Here is a 23,009-nt window from a genome sequence, read left to right as displayed (position 1 = left end):
ATTTTCCAGAGAATCCACATATAAACCACTTATTTCTCAGAAGTAAGGTTTCAATGATTCTTCCTTGCCTAAAAGCCAGGGAGGATTTTCTCTTGCTGAAGAGAGATCAAGTGAGAAGGTGAGGAAGATGGCATACAGCTGTCATTTAAGGCAGAAAATGGCCAATACCAGACTTCTGTAATCTAAATCCAATACATTTATCACTTTTTCTCTCCCAATGTCTCTAATCAGCTCTGCTCCACAGCTTCTCATGCATCATACAGTTCCTGCTGTCACAGCATTAAGACTCCTAACTCATTCATGCATTACAAAATAAAGAAATAAATAAGAACTATTGCAGGCTTTTTCCTCCTACTTGTTTAGCACCAGGAACAGAAAGAAGAATGCAATTACCATTCACAGTATTCTCATTTGCCAGCTGTCTGTAAAATGTAGCAATGTAACACCATCTCCCTTCCTGAGTCTGAAGGAGGAGTTTGAAGACTGGACAGGTATTAACACTAGCCTGCAACTGCTCTTCTCAGACCCTTTTGTACTTAACACAAACATACAGCCAGGTTCTGAAAACCACTACAATCTATAAATGATGTCATCTCTGAAATGGTCTTTAAAATGTTTACAAAGAACAACTACCTGGTCGATCCTTTAGTATTTGAAGCAGAACAGCCCACTTACATTTTTGTGATTAACACACTTCATAAGAACAAGCTCCCTGTAAGCTCTTTTAGCGTGGGTTTGATTCTGAAATGGTCGGCTTAGTTTCTTGATTGCAACGTTTCGCTCAAGGATGGCATCATAGGCTGCACTGTAAATAAAAATAACATGATTTCATATCAGTGTTACAATCAATTAAGCTCAGGCAGTTTCTACTTTTCCAAATACCACGTATTAAGTCTGCATGTAAACAAAGCTTCTGGTATTAATCAGCTTCAGGGAGAGTAATAGCAAGGTGCTCATGTATGCTTTGCAATACAAAAATTTTAAAGATTTTCCCAGATTTGTAGCCCTAACACACAACAATCACCAATAAAAACTGCATGACCTCTGTTTCCTAGAATATCTGCCTAAAGGTACTGATGTCTTGCCACTCACTAGCACTGAAGAACAGACTGCCTAAAAAGATCCAAAATGCTTTAAACATAAAATCCACATCAATTTTACATATAATCTTCTCACTGAAATGTAGGGATAAGAAGAGAGGAAAAGTAGGTTATACATAGGTCCCACGCTCTCATTCATGATGCAGCATGCAGCTGTTTAATATCCTCATGACAATGTCCGCATCGACATCAAGATAAAACAAAAAAAACCAAAATGCTAGGAAAGCCCTAACAGCTTGATGTCTTCAAGGAAGAATAAAATTCTATTTGCAGATAGATGCCAAGATTGCTAATAATTCAGTAATACAAGCTGTTGAAAAGATGAGGATTATTAGTGGGGACAACTCCTGTACATATTGCCATGACAGGAAGGCAGGGATTTTGTTTTCTGCAAGAAGTAATACAGCAGCTGACTACTGTGCAGACTCAGGAAATATTTGTCAGCTAGTAAAAAAGCCTCAGCAGGGAAAAATACCATTTTATTGTCTCTTACTGAGAATGGTACACAAAACTAATGAAGAACATCTGCCAGTAAATGGTCAGCATTTACCAAATACAATTGGAAATATGTTGTCTATACAGTACTTAGGCCTGAATGATTTCTTTTTTTTAGCATCATAAAACTGTATAGTTACAAGGGAAAAAGAAAGAAAAAATTAGATGAACATATACTGGTAAGTTTTTTTTTTTTTGTTTATATTTCCTTCATCTACCCATAAGATAGTCCATATCTTGCAAGAGAGAAGCAAAGAGGAGATCAGGAAAAAATGACAAATTTCTAAATCTGCAGTACATAAACATAGCCTTAGAGTCTGTTTCAAAGCTGAGCCTTTAGCAAAACTACTTCAGCAGCAGGACTAGTGGGAATGGCCTCAAGTTGCACCAAGGGAGATTCAGGTTGGATGTTAGGAGAAACTGTGTTTAGGAACTGGAATGGGCTGCCCAGGGAGGTGGTGGAGTCACCATCCCTGGAGGTGTTCAAGGAATGTTTAGGTGTTGTACTGAGGGACACAGTTTAGTGAGAAATATTGGTGATAGGTAGATGGCTTGATTGGATGTTCTTAGAGGCCTTTTTGAGCCTTTGTGATTCCATGATTCTATATTCTTCCAAATTAAGCTGGATTAGTGGAAAAGAAAAAAACAAAGAAAGAAAAACACAACTCAACCCAAATCACAAGAATTACACACTATCTCCTTCACAAATGGGCAAAATTCAACCATATGAGTGCTCCAGTTCATTTCAGGGCAATCAGAGTGGCTTAACTGAAACAGCTTCATTTATCATAAGCATAATTTGCACATTACACTGATAGTCTGCATTGCAAGTGCTCACTAACTGGTGTAAGACACTACTATGGAACTAAGTGAAATAGGTCTCTAGCAAACTATTTTAAGAAGAAAAAGCATGTAGAAGCATCAAATATTACACAGAGGTTTTTTTTGGCTTTTGTTTCACTTTAAGCAGTGTGGCTTAGGATCAGGATTAGTTCCTTTATCCTTTTAATTTATGGGACTCAGGACACCTAAATGAATTTACACAGAAGGGCACCAGTTCTGATGCAGGAAGGGATGCATGTTAAAATAAACAACAAAACCCACTGTTGACGACTAATGACCATAAACACTATTTTTCACATAACGTATAACTGTAAAGGCACTCCAAAAATTCTATTAATAGAACCTAGAAGTGTGTTTACACTTTGAAGAAACCTTACCATACTATTCCTTGCGCTCCTGATCCTATCGGTTTTAAGTTTTGATACCGTTTCAATACAGTGAATGTAGAATCTCCAATTTCAACGCTGTAGAAATTGTTGTCACGCTTGCTTCTGCTCATGACGGCAACTTAGGCAGATCGCTTCATCCAAATTCTGCTCCTGGCTGCAAAGAATTAAAGAGAATTAAGATTTTACAACTGTATTTAATATAACAAAAGGAAAAATTCCCCATAACTTCTTGCAGAAGGCCCATATGCAAACATATGCTGCTTTTCACATCTGCAGGAATAAGATGATGCTTTGTTTTTAGGAATGTCCCTCAGACAGGATTCTAGAACAGAAAAAAAATAATAAAAAACAAGAATTGAATGATTGGCAGCAAAAATCTTACATAGCAGTGAACAGAAAGTCAAAAGGTTGGTTATGTCATCCCCAGAGCACAGAGCGTTGCTGAGCCTTTTCACGCATATGCAGCAAATTAAGCAAGGTCTGGACCAGATGCCCTCCAGAAGTCTCTTACAACCTAAATTGTTGTATGACTCATTCAACAAGATACAGGAGTGACAAACCATCAATACATTTTCCAGACATTGAAATAATGAAAATGTTCTTGGCTGCAACAGCCAGGAATGTCCATCACTGACATGGAAATACACAGAGTTAATCAAGGACAGAAAAGGAAAACTGGCCTTGTCATAGACCTCTCATCATAGCTCCCAGGAAACAAAATAAAAAGCAGGACAAGGAAAAACAAGTATAAGATGAAAAGGACTTCTATTCCACAAAAACAAACAAACAAACAAAACACCATTCTGGTGCTAATAAAGGAAAATCAGTATCTTAAGGTACACATTCATAGGAGAAAAAAGTAAAATGCACAGTGGCTTTTATTGTACTGTACACTGTTTCTTCCTTGTCAGTTGTACTCTTCTAATTTTTTCTTTACATGGGGGTTGGGTGGAGTTGTAACACATGTCTAGCAGTGTAAATTCTTGTTTGACTATAAGAAATATCTTTATTTCTTCAAGAGTAATAGCATGGTTTTGTTACTAACGTATGCAACACTTACCCATATTGTCATTCATCATTCCCAAACCATTTATAATTAATAGTAGCATTTCAGCATGTAGCAGCATATTGAAGTTCTAGAAAAGCACCATCAGTTTAGGATTTAATAGCTTTAATAGATTCAATAGATTTCCCTGCTAACTGGATTCTTTGTTTTTAAATAAAGTGCCATACACTGTATCTGAAGAATATGAATGATTTAAAATGTACCTCAACTTTCTACTACTATCTGAAAAACTCAGAATACTTCAGAATATTGTACCCCAACATATGTCTGCATACAGAAACTCTGAGTCACATTTTTAATTTAGTGCTCTACCTTTCAAATTCCAATACATGAACTGTTTTGTGTCTTATAGTGCAGCAAAGGAAAAAAAAAAAAAAAAAAAGTCTGCTTAGGCTTAAGATATTCCTGTTTATACCATAAATGATTACTTGATGGACAGTCAGTACAGTTCAAAACACTAAAAAGATGAAGACACCAAACAGTTTATCTGAGCAGTCTGTAGCCAATTAATGTAGCAACAAGCCTGAATAATTCTTAAGGTAGCAAAACATGCTTGGGCACTTGCAACCACAATGATAGGAGCTGGCATCCCTTCCCACTGTGCATGAAGTCTGCTCCCATAAACTTCACATGATGTTACAGTGTACTCTTACATTGGCTGAAGCAGAAAGACTCATATCACCCTATCATTAGATAGGACAGTAAAATGCTATCAATGGAATAATGACAGCAATACGGAAGAGAGATTAAATGAGGAAGGAAGAAGAGGTACCCTGAAGTGGAGAAGCAGAAGCATCCCCACTTGCATCTGAATTATCATTCCTTCTTTTGCAACTCCTTGTGCCGTAGTTAAAAAAAACATCAGTCTCTGTTGCTTCAGCATGGGGTATAGTTTATCACTTCAGCTAAAATTCATGCTCTTCTAGCATAAAACTTATTTAAGAAGAGTCAGCTCTCAGAAAAGTCATTTCTTGCAAATTTTTATGGCAAACTAAGGTGAGATGCAAGTCAGTCACTGGGAGGCACTGAGGAAGCACTCAGGTCAGCAATGAGAAGTCTCAGAACATAAGTAATGCTTCTCTTTGCCTCCTTTTCACCTGGCCATTACAGCTTCCTTAGCCTGAATCAACTGGCATCCACTCTGTGTTCCAGCCTCCAAGTTTCATCATTTCTACACCACCGAGAATTTAAGCCTCTCAACTTTCTAAGCAAACTTACTTCTACTCAGTGCTTTGCTTCCACTCAGGCCAGCCTCCCTTGTGCCCACCACTCACAGAAAGTATCCTCAGAAAGCGCCTGGTAGTGTCCAGCTCTACAAATACAGCCCCTACAACAGTCTTCCCATCTGCTAATTGACTTGTGCCTAATCTTACGGAGTCTAGCTTCAGATGCACAACACCAAAAGTTTCAGTCTTTAAATATTAAAGTAGTTATAAATGCAGAAACTGGCAGACTTTCAAGATTCTTACACAAAGTATCCCTACACTATCTTTCACTAAAACACAATTAAGCTATATCAGATAATCGTGCCTGCCTGAAATTTGACATTTTGCTCCACTTTCTAGCAATTCTGAAGAATTACGTACATGAAGAAAGGCAGGATGCAGATTCCAGATTTCTATTATTAATGAGGAAAGTGATGATGCACTTGTCCCATTAACTGTGAACTTGCCAGAACACAATTGCTGTCAGTGGGGAAAGAAGCCTGCTAACCACTTCAATTTCCCCTCACACATCAACTACTGTGCACTGCCTTGGAAGTATCTCGCCTAAACAAAGGTCAGTATGTGCCAGCCTTTTGGTGGCAGCCCTCAATTACTCAAGGTAAGGATATTCCAAAATGAGACCCTACGACATTGCAGTGTATTTTGGTACATTAATTTCCTAATTCTTCACATTGCCATAGGTAGTATTTACACAAGAAAGCACAACAAAAATGCTGGAAATAGAAATAACACTATGACCATACAAGGGAAGTCCTTGTGCGTAATTGTTTTGAGTCCACTAATAGGGACTAGAATTAATTGGTTTTGCATGAGACTAATGATGGTCAAGAATTTCTGTTTGTCGCTTCTTTTACAGTCTGATAAAGATGTAAAAACACGACAGTGTGAAAATACTTGGACCCACTGTACTTGTAAATGTCTTTCAAGACAAGAAGCAACTTAAAAAAAATGAATAATACTTACAATCACAATCAAATTTCTTCACCCAGCTTTAATTTAAACATATTTAAAACAGCAGTAAGATGTTAGAATAAAAGAAACCATGGATAGTAATGTTTATGTATAAATACACACACCTTCTGTCACTGACTTCTGTTTAAGTACAGACCACATACCCTGGTGTTTCTCAACAACACTGTTCTACATACACTTGTTGAATTCAAAATATCTGTAAGATAATGCACTAATTTTAATCTTTGTGTATAAGACATAAAGCATCCAGTTTATTATTCAAGACACCAGACAACATATGGACAGTGTATGCTAAAATATTTTTCCAGTAAGCCTAAATACATTGGATTTGGGGGTGGAAGGGCAGGAGGGAGAGGTAATCCCATGTTCTCACAGCTTTTCCTTAAAATCGCAGTGCAGGTGCACTAAAAACCTTAGTAATGGCCAGAGACTTCAATAAAAAATATGAACAATACAGACAGATTCAATAGACCTGCCTATGAAGAATGCATGGACTGATTATTTTAGAAGAATGAGGGAGGTGATGTTCATGCCAGACCCCGCTTTCTTGGACACTTCATAAAACTATGATCTATACCTGACAGTGCTATAAAGGGGTCAGCAATGCAGCAGAGCATCAGCTCTGCTCAGCACACCTCCACGTGCAATGTAAGTTAATGTGTTCAAACCAGAGCTGGCTGAGCTGTGGTTTATGGCTTTGTAAAGCTGATGGTACAGCAAAGGGCATCAGGTCTGTGCCATTAGGTCACTAAGGTTGGATTTGGGCAATCTGACTTTTTGCTTATAGGAATCCCTCAGAAGTTAAGATGAAACAGCAGACAACAAAGAGACCTCTTCCAACTCAAGGAGGCTGTAAGAGTTGTATCCCTGAGTTAACTGCAGAAACTTCATGTATCTGCAATTAGAATTTAATTGGAAATCTGCGTTTTCAACTAGACATCTGAGTGTTTCACCTCAGTGCAGTGCTATCATCAAATAATGTTTTCTCGGCTATCACACCTGCGAGTCTGCACGTCAATGAGATGCCAACTCTGTGCTTCTTCAATCAGAAATCACTTTAAAAATAACACATGTATAATAGACTTCCATGACGCAGTGACCTGAATGCATGCACTCCAGGCACACAGAGGGAAAGAAATGGAACAGGCTTTATGAAAGAAAGATTCTCTCAGTTTATGTAAGAGCATGAAATATTTTATGACCTCTTCTGCACTCTTCTCTCAGAAAAGACAGTAACAGCTAACAGGAAAGCTTCAAAGATTGCCTTGTAAACTGACAAAAAGCATACATTTCAGACATCTCTCTCCCTTTGAGACAGAGAAGTGGAACCCAAGAGACAATTTTCCCACAAGGGACATGTATATAGAATGCATACTGCCAACTTAAAGGGTGGAGAAACATATGCTCTGTAAAGCTAACTCTCTAAGACTGCTTGTTAATTGCTGTTTTATACCTTTGCTAGGCAACAAGAAACGAAAATCAAGGATTCATACCATGCTGCATTTGGCCATATAGGCTATAGAGCACAATGCCTTATTCTCCGTATCCATTTACATAACAAATTGTTTGTACTCAGTTGGATCCGACTGTGGTTAAGGACTACAGCCGAGAAGACATTTTCATATCCTAATGCTTTGAAATGAAATCAAATACGCAAAATGAGAAAAATCATTGGAAGGAACAGCCACCATTTGTTACAAGTTTTCTACAGCAATCTTCTGTTAAGAGCAAGCATAAATGAACTTAAAAGAAGAAAATTAGGACACTAAACCAGCAAACAGGCTGTGGGACAAGATATGACTTAAGTACAACACAAGTACCAATGAAGATAGCAATCTTCACTGAAAATCAGAGGGTTGCAGGAAAAACTGGTTTACAACATTCAAAGCAGCAGACTACTACACAAGTCCATTGTTTATATAGAGTGACAAAATGAAGAACATGTGGGTTAAAGATGCAGAAATGGAAAAAGGTAGCTATAAAATAAAACAATTACATAAATTAACATCATAATGACATAGGATACATATCATTCAATATATCAGGATACATGATCAGTCAATAATTCAACTTACAAAATTCCAATTGAAATAAATGTAGCTAATGCCACAGAAACTAATGTTCCATAGGAATCTATAACTAATGTAGAGAAATGTGTAATGGACATCAACAGTACTTCAAGTATACGTTAGATTGCTACTGAAAGCAAAACAATTGTGCAGAATATGTAAAACTCCTGCATTCATGAATTTTATTTGTTTGTGAAAATACAGTTCAAACATTGCTGATCTGTATGCATCCTGCATTTGTGAATGCTTATCTAATTTTCAGCTGTCACATTTAAAGGGTTCCGGACATCTGCTAAATGGCATATTGTAAATGGTGCCTGGTTTTCTGATAGTTAATAAAACAAATGCTTGAAATGCTCAAATTCGGGAAATGAAGAACAAAATCATTTTGTTTTTTGAAGGTAATTTCAAAGCTTGCTTAGATATTCACAGGTGTAACCAGGGTTTTAATGTTCTCTTTTTCCACACCACCCTTGGAACTGAAAGCTGTACGCTGCAATACATCAAGCTCTGTTTAAATGCCAATAGATAAGGAATTTAGGAAAGGGAGTTAAAATCAGCTGGGTAAGCACCGTGTTATGATACTACTAGACTATCACAAATGCTTAAGAAGCCTGAAAAATCTGAATCCTACTCTAAAATGAAATACTCTCATTGTTGACTACAGGATTTTCTTAAAATTCCATATGGCTTTCAAATTATGTATTCGCAAACCAGATGGTTTTAAGTAGAACAACTAGCACACAATTGCCTAAACTACTCTTAAAGTTGACTTACATCTGATGAGGTCCCTAGATTGTGCTTTGATACAGAAGTGCCTCACGCTTAAACTTATGTACATCTGCAATATAGGAGTGCTGTGCTTAGCTACTGCCACTCTGACATGGTGGCTGACATGGGAGTGCACATGAAGCAGAGGTTTGGAATTGATTTTCTCCATGCAGAAAAAACAGCACCCAGTGACATTCATCAGCGCTTGCTGAACATTTATGGAGACCAAACAGTGGATGTGAGCATAGTGAGGTGGCAGTGATGCATTTCAACAGTGGCAACAGTGGGTCTCCTTCACTGGTGGAGATGTTTATGAGCACAGCATGCAGGCTCTTGTCTGTTGCTGGTAAAACTGCATACCTAATGGTGGTGACCATGTTGAAAAATAGTGTTTTGTAGCTGAGAATCTGCTTTATCAAATAATGTTACTATGCTCTTTTTATGTTGTTTTTATGTTATTTCTATGGAAATAAAAAGGATGCATTACTTTCAGAGCAACCTACTACACAGTTTGTATTTATGAAGGTTGTGAACACAACAAGAGGCTCTAAGCAAAGGAGGAAGCACGTCTTCCATTTGACAAAGATCAACTAATTACATTGCTCAGAAAAGAGTATTTGCATAAAACTGCTTTGGTAAGCTACTTGTAAGATATCTAAAATTCTTCTAAGTTATTAAACTGGCTAGAAGTTTATACTTATTTCTATCAGTTGTCTCAATAGAAATTCTCTAAAAAAATCTAAAATTCTGCTGAATTCGTGTTAGCATTGACAACAAGAGGGTCTCAAGGATTTGTCATCAGTTCTTGAACAAGCCTCTCACAAAACAAGATTGATAATTGGATTTTAATCTCTAGAACAGATGTCTCTCCCCAGATCCTAGCTCTGTTTGGAGCAGACAAATAATCCAATCACCTCAGCATATGGGGAGCTTTCTTACAACCCCTGTAATATACAAGACCCCAATAATCTCCAGGTGCTTTGTGTCCCATATTAGTAGTGACTGATACAAACATCTCTCCAGTTTCTGGGTTGTTTCTGCTCTACAGTCCCACACTTCTCTCCACAGGCATAGAAGTATGTGATATCCATTTCCTATTTCCTTTTTCTCTTCATAAATACTTGCCTCCAGATTAAGGACCAAACTATCCTGTCTGCAGCTTCCAGCAGAGGATTCCCTGCACTTCCTCACCACTGACGCAGTTCCTTCCATCCTCACAAACTCCTGACCTTGCACTTCACTCCAACACAAAGAAGTAACTGCATCTCAAAAGTACTAAATAATAGCAAACAGGCATTTTCATTTCTCATCATAATTAAACTGATCTGCTCCTGCTTCTAGCAGTTTTCACCGGTGAGCAGCCAGCACAGAAGCAGCAGCACAGACCGTGGGCGAGTGGCCTGACTGAAGCCAACCACCAGCACTTGGAAACCTCCTCCTTGCTGCAGAGGGAGGGAAGGGAGAGGAAAGCTCCTACCAGCCCTCAGACAGGGCTTTCTACAGGGAAAAGGAACAAGCTTATTTCCTAAGCAGAGCTCTCCAGTATCAGCTGCTGAAAATGCAGCCCCTTGACTTTTGCCTCCTTGCACTGTTCCTGTGCAAGGAAAGAGCAAGGAGGACGCGGGGTGTGTTGCCACTGGAGCCAGGCAGGGTTAGCCACACCATCAGAGACCTGCAGCTGGTATGCTGCCTAGCACTGCTCCAGTTAGCCATATCTGATCCACACCACAGTGCTTAAGACAGAAGTGAACGTTTCCACAAAGTTAGAATTTTGGGAACTCATCTCTAACATTTACAAACAAATTTCATACTAAAAGAAGGGATGCATGATGAGCACTATTCTAGCACTGTTACACTGCTTATGAGGGTGCACAGTGATAGGACAAAGAGGAATGGTTTTAAACTGAGATAGGGGAGTTTTAGGTTAAATATTAGGAGGAAGTTTTTCACATAAAGGGTGGTGGCACACTGGAACAGGTTGCCCAAGGAGGTTGTGGATGCCCCATCCCTGGAGGCATTCAAGGCCAGGCTGGATGTGGTTCTGGGCAGCCTGGTCTGGTAGTTGGCGACCCTGCCCATAGAAGGGGCTTGAAACTGGATGATCACTGAGGTCCTTTTCAACCCAGGCCATTCTATGATTCTGTGATTCTATAATTCTATTTTCAACTTCACATTTTACACACCACTACCTGAATTCCATGCCCTAACTTACGTTCAAACACAGGCAGCCAGAAGCAACAACAAGTTCGGTCCCACGGGGCGTTCACTGGTGCCAAAGCGTTAACAGCTGACCCTGAAACTGCAGAAACCTGAAGCTGGAGAAAGTGAGCAGCACCAGGAGACTTTAGGACCAGGCAACTGTAAGCTTTTCTATTTCCACATTTGGAGTAGCTCCAAACTTCCTGAAATACTGTCAGATGTAACTACTATAGTAGAGGTTCTTGAATAGTAACAAAAGACCCGTGATTGGCAGGAATAAAATAACAGTAACTAAGGGAGTTAGTTACAGATACTAGCACTTGCCTAGAAACACATCAGTGCAGGATCATACCCGAACACTAGGAAGCTGCAAAAACAACTGCTGTTGTTAAACACAGCTCCACTCCCCAGCGCTGCTGGCCAGCTGGCACGGAGAGCCCGCCCAGCTCCAGCAGGGCCTTCACACACTGCTCCCTGCAGAGCACAGACCAGGCCAACACAACACGTAGCATTTTTCTCAGAAGCTCAAAGTGTACATTTATGCAAACCAACTGGCAACGTTCTCTGAAGTGGTTTGAACAACTGCTCTATCTGGGTAGGGTCAGCAGCATGAGCTTCAAACACAGAACCTGCAACTACAACATTTGGATATCCTCTACATAAAAATCAATAGCAAACTGCTATGCACACTCCTAAAGAGGATTCTCATGTTGCGAAACACCTCTTACAAAACACCCAAAATAAGACAATCAATATAATTTGTGTTGCTTCTAAAACATTCAATTTAAAATCCAATCAAAATCAGTAGAGAGCTGTGTCAGATACACAGATGCCATACGCATTGCATAAGCAGGAAAATGAATAGCAGAATAATAAATGTATCAATACATCCAATTATTCACAAATTATACATGACTTCTGCAGCAACTCCCATTTCAAAATAGGTGTCTTCTGCTTTTCATCAATAAAGCTCAAGCTGAGAAGATTTTACCCAGTCCACCTTCTCAATTTTATATTATTTTCTCTCTAAAATACTGTCAACATAATACTGGCTTATGAGCTACAGGCCTCCCAGTAAAAAGAAAAAATACAGAGTCCTTATGAAGAGTTATAGTACTACTTGTTAACAGCATGAAGAGAATAAATTGGATCACCACAAAGCACAAAAAAATAAAATAAAATAAAATAAAAGCATGTTTCTAGTTATCTTATACACATTCATGTGACTGAAACTGGCCTTGTGCACTTTTAAAGCTGTTCACTTTTTTTCAGCCCTTTATGACAGTCCCTAAAGCAGCTGGTTACAAAAGATTATACACAGGCCTTTGGGCAAGGGGGCAAAATATAAATTCACCGAATCATAGGGGTTGGAAGGGATTAATGGAGATCATCTAGCAAACCCCCTGCTAAAGCAGATCCCTAGAGTAAGTTCCACAGGAAAGCATCCAGACAGATATTGAATAACTTCAGAGAAAGAGATGCTACAAGCTCTCTGGGCAGCCCAGCTCAGTGCTCTGCCACCCTCACAGTAAAGAAGCTCTTTCTAATGTGCAGATGGAGCCTCCCGGGTTCCACGTTGCACCCATTGCCCCTCATCCTGTCACTGGGCACCACCAAAAAGAGGATGGCCCCATCCTCTCAACACTCACACTTCAGATATTTCTGTGTTGTTTATGGACAGTAGGAGTTCTAATTCGGAAACATGGGAAGCCACATAAAACAGAGCAGATTCAGAAAACAAAGATTCAGAGGGTAAGTCAAAATAATTAGGACTGTCTAGAAATCACATCACTCAGGAGAGCATATCCAGTGAAATCAAGACCTACAGACAGCTGCATGGGCAGCTTCAAGCCATGTAATTCCCCACTTAACAGCCTGGCTTTTAAGAACTGTTGCAACTGAAAATTAATCAGCAAATATTTGTTCTGGGAAACAGAGGGTGCAATCTTAACAGAAGAAATGAACCACCCAGTAAGCCTAGCAGATAGATGCTCTTCCTTGTCAATCTAAAGACAAGGAAAGAGAAAGCCGTAAGGGAACGCATGCTATCCGCTTCATGCAACGTGAAAACTTTTGCTTATTCGCCATTCCTTCTGCTAATTCCCTCCACTAAGGAAGCAAGGAAGTCTGCTGGTATATGGAAGGAGAGAGGAAACCTGACACTTCCTCACCATCTGTGAACAGCAGGCACTTGGGGCTAGGCAGATTTCCCTGTTTCCAATATATATGTTTTTAAAAATGCACACATTCTGAAACAAAGCCAATGCTAGAGAGTCACCAGTGTACGTACTTAGAACAGTCTGAGAACTGTATTAAGAGTTTGGTACATCGAGATTTACCCAACTGAGGTCTCAGATACCCAAGCCAGCAACAAAGCAGCATGCAGCACATGCCATGTTCCTGCACTTCTCATGGTCAAGTCCTTTCCTGTAACACGAGCAGCAAGCAAACACAGCTGCAGAACACCAGCCCACACTCCCTGCTAAGCGCTCCCCTGGGCCAGCAGGGCTTCCTTAACATACATATCCTTGCTAAGTTATAAATCACTTCTCATTCCATATATCACAGCACTATGCAACTATATGGCATTCTGAACAGTAAGCTTTCCAGGTCTCTGTACTTTGTGTGGTGATAAGGGTGTACCACACAGACCAACAGGGCAGGTCACACAGCAAGACGTATTTCTAATGCAACACACTGTAGGGTTCTTCTCTGTTCTTAAGCTTTTTTAAAGAAGCTGTTAGACAACTGTAGAGATTTCTTAAGACAAATAGCCTTTGCTTTTAAGATAGGTTTAGAATTCACGTGTCATGAAGATGTAAATAAAGAGGCAGATAGTCTGCAAAAATAACAGCCTGTAAGCCAGCATTTGTAACCCTGAAAATTCTCATCCTACTTCTCTTCTAAAGCTTTTATTTTTTTAAGCTGATTCTAGAATTTTAATTCTTCATAAAGAGAATGAAGCTGTATCATTTCTCAAGAAGAAACATTATCAGAATGAATACAGCTACATCTACCAAAAAAATCCCACGCTGCAAACACTCTGTGTACTATATTCCACAAGACTGGATCTCTGCAGCTTCTTCAGCATAACGTCACATGAACCTGCTTCTCCACAGATGGTTCCATGATGAATCCCATTATCACAATATATGAAAGTAACACTTTCCCAACTATCTCTTTTGGGTCAGTTTTGCCACAGAAATCACTAACTAGAATGGCTCCATCAAAAGAAAACTTGTGTAATTTTACTTTTTGGCATGGAAGCCATTATGACAGCAGATTAAAGCACTATTCTTAGCAAAACTCTCTTTTACAGAAATAATAGGATAAGGCAAGGATCTTCCACTTCCTTAATCCTTTTTCAAACAAAGATAATACAAAAGGACAGTAGATGGAGAGAGGTTCAAGGTAAACATTTTTTAAATGGCTTAAAACATATAAGTACTAAACAAAGCTCTGAGGAAGAAAGAATCTTACAGATGGCTATTAAAAACACCATTCTGTTTTCTATAGGCTATCGTAGGGCAGTTTGTTATTAGCATTTTTTGTTGTTATTTTTACAAAAATCTGAAGACAGTGGAAATTCAGGGAAGTAAGACTTCAAAAAGCTGGGAAATACCAAATACAATGGGGTCCTGAAGTGCGATCTGAAAAGAAGTTCAAAGTCCCACTTAAACGAGACCCATCCCACACAACTGGAACTACTGCTCACCAGCAAATGTAACTCCATATCATGTTATACACTTCCCCTGGGGGCAGAATCACATGTCATGGCCTACTCAACTTACTCAGGTATTTTAAAAAGCTTAGCAGTAATCTAACCTGAAATTCATGAGCAGAGAATAAGTTATCAATCTGGGTTGTTCTGTTTCAGCTACCTACCTAACAGAATGGTATTTCTAGTCATAGGCAAAAGTGACAAAAACCTGCCTGTGTATGTGAAGTTCCTACCCATCCAGAGACTGCTAGCAAAGCAGTAACAGTGTCAGAAGACAGGCCACCAGTAAATACCATTCAGAGTGCCTCAACAAGATCCGCACAGGGCCAGAAGAGAAATCTGGTTCCAGGTTTACTCTGGGGTTGGAGGAAATGCAAATACATGTTCTTGAGCCTCTTCTCACAGAGGAAGACGAAGCATCCAGAAGCTACGTGTTTCAGCAGAAGCAGCAATTGAAAGATTCTCTGACTCTTTTAAAGGACACAAGCAAAGAAAAGATACCAAGTGACCTAAAATACCTAAGTGACACTAAATACCAAAAGTGAAGAAGACAACTGCTACAGAACACCAGAAAGCAGAGAGCCACAAAACAGCTGGGGGGGAAAGTTTTCAATATGTTTTAAAAGTGCATTAAAGAATCATATCAGAAGTTTGACCAAAAATAGTAACTGTAAAAGGTTTTAACTTTAAATCCCAGTGACAAAAACTTAGAATCCAATTACAAATGTGCTACTTTCACTAATTCATTCATTTATCTGTTAAATACAAGCAGATTAAAGTGCTATGAAATCCCATCACAAGTATTTGGCATTAAATACCTCAGCAATGAGAGCGTTAGGATGGAACAAAGAACTCCAAAACATCCCACAGCCACAGCACTTACAATTCCTTCACAGATCTCGCCTTTAATGCCCCACATTGCACACAATCACTTATTGGTGACGGGCACTGAGGTTTTCAACTACATTTCAAAATAAAGGCTTTGCACTCGAGGTCATCTGTAGGAAACAACACTGATGTACTGGATTCACTACAAGCAGCAGTAGAGTGTGCTCTGGTATCCTACTTCTTTCTCTTGGACTTCAGTAGTGCCTGTACCAAAAAGTTGCTAAGAAGTTCCTAAGCTAGGAAGTTCAAGAATTCCCATTCTTTATTCAAGAACAAAACCCTCAGAAGCACTGCTATGCACTGTATGCTAGTGACACACTAAGAGCTGTGATGAGGAAATTTCTGAGGAATCAACCTCAAGTGTAAGAGGAGAGGAATAAAGTAGCTCTAGTTATACCGAGATTTTTTGATTTCCCCTCAACTCCAGGTTGTCATTAATGAGATCCTTTTATGGCCAAAATAAGCTTATTAGAAATGGAACTTTTTTTCTGTTCCACATCTTGACATACAAGTGGCACAAGAATCCTGTCATGTTTCAATTTAATAAACAGCGGAAGAAACACTGGCTGCTGTTCAAAGGAGGAGCTTTGCATTGCAGGAAGCCATGCAAAGAAAGTCACTCTGCTGGAAAGCTTGACTGCTTGTTCAGTGAACCACTCTCACACACAATGATCTTTCTGTTACCATGCATCTCCTGAATATTCACTTTTGGCATTAAATGAAAAAAGTGGACTTAGCCCTCACACCACTAACAATGTAAAGCTTTTTAGGATATCGTGTTACTACCCCTCCTTCTACAAACTGCCCAGGAAATTGTGTTTCTCTCCATCCTAAACACAGGCACGATGAACAATCACCAACTGATCCATGCTGACCAGCACAACTGCCACATTCCCTTTTTGCTGTTTCCATAATAAAACTTGAGACTAAATGCTAGAAGCAATTTTTGTATTTTTATCCAGGAAGCATCACTAACTACTGTCAGTTTCATTCTGGCATAAACTTAGGCTCTAAAACTTTAAAGAATACATTTAGGACCTGCAGAGATACACCATCTCTGACATCAGATTTCCCACAGAATCATCTTAGAGCCACACACGAACAGCTGTGTGCATGTGTTCAAGTATCTACAGGTCCAACCCCAGGACAGATGCTTCACTAAGAGGCGAAACATTCTGGGCTGTAACTCCCTATTCTGCTCACCTCCCCTTCATTTATGTTTGACATTAACATAATCCTAGTGTGTTTGTACATTTAGTGACCAGTAACTAAAAGAAAAACAAACAGCAAGATGTTGTCTCCTGAAAGCAGCACAACCATAAGGCCAAGAGAGAAAAGGATTTCTGAATCTGATGAGGCTCTTCTCTTCTTTCCTCCAGCAGGCATTAGCCCTACTGCTTCTCTGCAACTTGAACTGCAGTTGCCACCAGCTGGGAATCACACCTGGTTTGCTCTGTGCCACCATCTCCTGCAGGAACCATTGCCCACCCAGCAGAGGATCACAGTTGTACAGCAGTAACTGCCAACGTGCTCCTCTGCAGAAGGCAAGCCTGGACAAACTTCATCTGGCTGCATTGCCGGGTACTTCAGGCTGTTCTGTCAAAGATGGGATTTTATGTTCACCACAGTGAGCACAGGCATGATAGGCACCATAACCTTTGTTTTGTTCTTTACTTTTGCCTGCAAGCACTTTTGGCCTAATCAGCTGGAAAGCTCTCTGTAGGGCAGAGAAATGCCAGTGTTGCCACTAGCAGACTTGAAAGAAGATACTTATCACATCTCACTGTTTCTTCCTCCACAGTCTACCAGTCTTTTCTTTATCTATGTCATCTGCACCTTTGTTTCACCAACTACCTTAAGCTACCTCAAAAATAAAATAAACCCACAAACAGTAGAATCACAGCACAGCTTGGAAGCAATGCCTGGGGATCATCTACCTGCTCCTGACAGGCACACCTTCAAACCTGTATTTGTATAGGATTATTCAGGGCATTGCTGAAAGTCTCCACAGATGGAGACTCTAAAATGCCCTGGGCCCCTGGCAGTACTCCATACTTAATCATGGGAAGATATTCCTTTCACAGTCAATTGAAATTTCTATTCTTACAGCTTATGAGCCTTGTTCTTTTCACTGTGCACCTTTGAGCCTGGCTCCATCATCTTTATGACCCTTCTTAATGGCAGTAATTACATTCCCACCTGTGCCTTCCTCTGCTCCAGCTGCCCCCATCCCTCCTCCACCCCCAGCACCTGAGCAGCCCGGTTACAGCCTCTCCCTCATTTGTCTCCCAGTGTGAACTCAGAACACATGTGAACCATGGAGTAATACTGTAGCAGGATCTGGGCAACTGCCCCACATAGCTCTCCATAGCTACTAGCCAGGCTCTTCCTCATATCTAACTGCCTTCTGCTCAGCTTCTCCTTCCCTAGGAGCCCTCGGCTGCAAGAGCTGCTCCCCATCATCAGGCCCCAGCCAGCAGAAGGATCAGTTTATGCACCTATGTCCATATGACCACATACATCCACAGAGCTGGGCACTTTCCTGGCTGAGAACACAGCCAGAAATGTGATACCTGGTGATCATTTTCCTCATTTCATTACAGACAAAACTCTAGATAGGAGACTGTTGAGCCTTTGTTTAGAAAACTGAGATACAAGATAAGTGTTTAAGAATGAATGGACACAGACTACAGTGACTGGAGCATGCATTTTAGCCACAGTTCATAGTTAAGAGGAAATACCAAGATATTTGCCCACATTCTTTTAGGCTTTTTAATTAAAAATACCTTGGTACATGAAGTCATCAGAGATTGACAGATTTGTATGTTGTGTTTTTTGTTTTTTTTTTTTTAATAAATACTCAAAATTCGTAATTACAGGGAAAGGGCTTTCCAGCACTACTATACAGTTAATGTTTCCCTTTGTTGTCCATTTGAAGTGCATGCACATGAGCACACGCATATACAGTATTTGCTTTGTTTGCAACACAGATGACCAAAGTGTGCTTCTTGCTGGTCACCATCTAGCAATAGTCTACAGTTTCCAACTGAGAAAGATTAATAAGCATCCCATCTGTTCACATATCAAGCAGCATTTATCCAACAATAAAAGTGACAATATGGACAACTATGAGGTTTATTTCAGTAACATGCTTACAGGCAAACCATTTGGACAGGAAAAGAAACAAGGATTAGCTATTAACTGCTTAGGAAAAAAAAGTGCTCAAAGTTGAGAAGAAAAGCATTACTAATTATAAGCTTAGCACAACAAGATTATCATCTCTTCACACAAGAATTTAAGAAAAATGCAGGCACTAGAGAAAGCTTGACAAGACATTTCACAAAATAAACAACAGCCCAAGTAACAGTATTGTGAACAGAGGTGCTTGGGCAGTTCTCTTTGTGAAGACTATGTGCAGACACAGAACCAGACCAGTCTGATGCTGTCATCTGAGCCTCTTGGAGGAGTTTGCACCCAAAGCCTCTGCACAAAAACCTGTGGCAGAAGCAAAGCACTGCACACTGCTGGCTCTTCTGGAAGCAGGCAGTGAACTGGAGTATTCCTTATGCTATGCAGGCTGCAAGTCTTCTAGCACACAAAAGGAGATTTGCTATCAAAACAGGCGCATTCACTGATCTCTCACACTAATTTTTATATCAAGTAAGGAAAATTTAAGTCCTATTTTTAAAATGTATTGCAATTCTCATCCATTTTGATTTAACACTTCAAATTCAAATTCATTTAATTGAAGTATATATCATACAAAGCTAGAATTATTACTGTGTTATTTCCCACAGTTTTTTAAGTCAACGTACTGGCAATGCGCTCTGCCCACCACCACTTGGCTCTGAGCTTCTTGGCACCACTTTCAAATTCGAAGACCACACATTTCTTAAAATGATACCGGTCACAGCTGAGCAATGCTGCAGTTTTGCCACAAGATTTTTTTTTTAAAGATACATAGCACTAAAATTCCACTCAATATTTGGCATATACAAACAGAACTTCTCAATGAAATACACCTGGAGTTCCACATTTTGAGAAAGAGCTGGGACAGAAAATAAGAAGGGTATTCCACACACAATTTTTCCTGAAGGCTTCATCTATTACTGCGTTATAATGGGCTGGAAAAAGCTACAAGGGAAGTTCTAAACACTAAATGAACAGCAGCCTCTACCAAGCAGAAAAATCTAAAAGGATAAATGCTAAGTATTTCTGAAGTACCACAAAACGCTAGCAGGCATTTGTATTCTTGTACATAAAATATATCTTACAATAAAAAGAAAACAGTAACCATTTTAACTTCACGTTCCTGACATCCACTTTCTAGTCTTATGTAAAGCACTGCCTCATCAGGAAAGCATTTCTTCACAAACAGTATTTAAAGAAAGTAGAAACACAAGCAGTTATCAGTCCTACAACACCATGCCTTCATCCAAAAATTTACATGCTCCTTGTTTTCCATAAGGACCCCCTTATTGATACTCACCTGTTTTGAAACAATTAATATACATTGACATGGAAGAGAATGTCCATTCACAGTAAGTTAATGGCTGAAAACTTCTAGGTCAGTGCTGGCTGCCTAACAGAGACAATGACAAATTTGAGCAGCAGGCCCAGCTGAACTTCATGATGTTCAATAAATCTAAGAGCAAGGTCTGCACCTGGGTCACGGCAACCCCTGCTATCAGTACCAGCTGGGGGATGTAAGAATGGAACACAGCCCTGCAGAAAAAGACCTGGGGATGTGAGCCAGCAATGTGCCCTCGCAGGCCACGCAGCCAACTGTATCCTGGACTGCACCTAAAGAAGCACTGCCAGCAGGGCAAGGGAGGTGATCCTGCCCCTGTATGTATAAATAAACATACAAGAAAGGAGGGACAGACTTTTTAGCAGGGTCTCTTGTGATAGGACAAAGGGAAATCGTTTCAAACTAAAAGAGAGGTGATACAGATTGGACATAAGGAAGAACCTTTTTACGATAAGGGTAGTAAGGCACTGGCACAGGTTGCCCAGTGAGGCAGTGGATGCCCCATCTCTGACATCCAAGGTCAGGCTTGATGGTCTGAGCACCTGATGGAGCTGTATGTGGCTCCATTCATTGCAGGCGAGTTGGACAAGAGGGCTTTTAAGGGTCTCTTCCAACTCAAATAATTCTATAATTCTAACAGGTGCTCGTGCCCAACTGTTCTTGGTCTCCACAGTGCATTCAATCACAATAAATAGCTTTTTCAGGATGCTTTCAGGTAACATCAGCAGAAGACTCCATTTGCACGTGGATGTTTTTAAGCAAGCGTCTTTGAACACGAGAAATCTATCCACTTGCACTGCATTACTCTTCTAATCTGTGAATCTTTGTGCAAGTACACAACTGATAGTAACAGCCACTTCAGCAGCCTCCTTGTCTTCCTACCTCCTAACAGCATACTTGCTTAGACACAAGGGAATTAATCAGGCTGAAAAATAGTCCACATGGAAGAATTTTTTTTTCCAGCTGCATCACTTAGCTCCTTGATCTATTTTGCCCCACAGCAGCCAGAGAGGAGGATTGGTGGGGAAAAAGATTGCTCAAGCAAGATAGCCACTGAAACTACGGTGTGACGCTACAGAAATAGAAACAATTGTAATTGCTTTGAAAACAAAGATTTTATCAACCAGTTCACTGATACTGCAGTCACAGTTAAAAATAATATCCACAAGTTCAAATGACTATTTGTGTATTTTCATACAAATAGATCATATACATGGAACAATGTCCCCTTCAACAGAAAAGATGTAAAAAATGATCTTTCCACAAGGAGAGCCAGAATGGGGGATGAGCTGCTGGAGAGGAGCTCTGCAGAGAGGGACCTGGGCGTCCTGGTGGACAACAGGTTGGCTATGAGCCAGCAGTGTGCCCTCGTGGCCAAACAGGCCAATGGCATTCTGGGGTGCATTAAAAAGAGCGTGTCCAGCAGGTCGAGGGAGGTGATCCTCCCCCTCTACTCTGCCCTGATAAGGCCTCATCTGGAGTACTGTGTCCAGTTCTGGGCTCCCCAGTACAAAGAAGACAGGGACCTCTTGGAAAGAGTCCAGCGGAGGGCCACAAAAATGGTGAAGGGCCTGGAGCATCTCCCCTATGAAGAAAGGCTGAGGGAACTGGGTCTGTTTAGCCTTGAGAAAAGACGACTGAGAGGGAAATCTAATCTAGGTTTATAAATATCTGAGGTGTGGGGGCACAGTGGTGAGGCCAGTCTCTTTTCAGTGGTACGTGGAGACAGGACAAGGAGAAACAGACATAAGCTGCAGCAGAGGAAGTTCCTCACGAATGTGCATAAGAACTTCTTTACAGTGAGGGTGACAGAGCACTGGAACAGGCTGCCCAGGGGGGTTGTGGAGTCTCCTCTGGAGATATTCAAGACCTGCCTGGATGCCTACCTGTGCGACCTGCTGTAGGGAACCTGCTTTGGCAGGGGGGGGTTGGACTCGATGATCTCTAGGGGTCCCTTCCAACCCCTACAATTCTGCGATTCTGTGAAAGCCTTTATCAAGTTTAAAAGTAAAATTTCCACCTCAATCTAAGCAAGGTACTTATTGAAAAAGATTTGAAAATTACTTATTTGGATGCTTAATTCAGCAATGTAAAGATTATTTTCCAGAATCCATGAGTGTGCTCTGGTGAACTTCACAGCAGGAAAACAGCACAAGTAGCTTCAATTGGATTTTTCAAGAGCTTTCAAGAACCGAGAGATCTTCCCACAATATAAACAGATTTCTAAATGAATGAAGAAGAACTCAGCTTTTTTGTTTGTTTGTTTGTTTTTTAAGAATACATTTACAGCAAGAAAATATTCAGTCTTTATTAAAAACCTATCATGAAAAGCAGATCGATCGGGAAAAAAGAATACAGCAACAAACATTACATGCATACAAAATAACATTAATAAAAAAAACACTGTAAGCACAGCACTTTTTCCCCGTGGGTGAAGGGGAGGAAAAGAATGAAGTTTAAGACATGGCATACCATACTCTTCATCAGACCATCAAGGTTACTTGCATTTGTCAAGGACACAAAACTTCAAAAAGGAAGAGGTCTGAATGCATGCACTTTCTGTGCATCTTTTAAAGAATATCCATACAAATAATTTGGCAGTTAAGGAAGAAAGTACAAACAAAAACAACAAAGGGAATACAAAGGTAACAGATAACCAAGTAGCTGGAATAAACTACAAGGAATCATTTCTGGTATGCTGCAGGCAGAAAATGAGTTGTCATTGAAATACACAAGCGC

The 23,009-nt window shown here is 40.1% G+C and overlaps 1 protein-coding gene across 5 annotated transcripts in view; it reads right to left on the bottom strand.

The window, feature by feature from the left end:
• Positions 1-23,009, bottom strand: part of MAPK8 (mitogen-activated protein kinase 8) — a 108,670-nt gene that overhangs the window by 23,925 nt on the left and 61,736 nt on the right. For 2 of the 5 annotated variants that reach the window (XM_048946121.1, XM_048946120.1), the window contains exons 2-3: positions 2,816-2,981; positions 676-805 (exon numbers count right to left, since the gene is read on the bottom strand). In XM_048946121.1, the coding sequence (XP_048802078.1) occupies positions 676-805; positions 2,816-2,937 (252 nt within the window). In that variant the 5' untranslated portion in view covers positions 2,938-2,981. Of the gene's footprint in view, positions 1-675; positions 806-2,815; positions 2,982-20,228; positions 21,624-23,009 lie in introns of those variants that run through there. The other 3 variants (XM_048946119.1, XM_048946118.1, XM_048946122.1) reach the window with 3 other exon arrangements.

The sequence above is a fragment of the Lagopus muta genome, chromosome 5, assembly GCF_023343835.1.
Source record: "Lagopus muta isolate bLagMut1 chromosome 5, bLagMut1 primary, whole genome shotgun sequence".
Lineage (NCBI taxonomy): Eukaryota > Metazoa > Chordata > Aves > Galliformes > Phasianidae > Lagopus > Lagopus muta.
The sequence above is the reverse complement of the archived record's forward strand: the minus strand, read 5'-3'. Positions and strand labels throughout refer to the sequence as shown.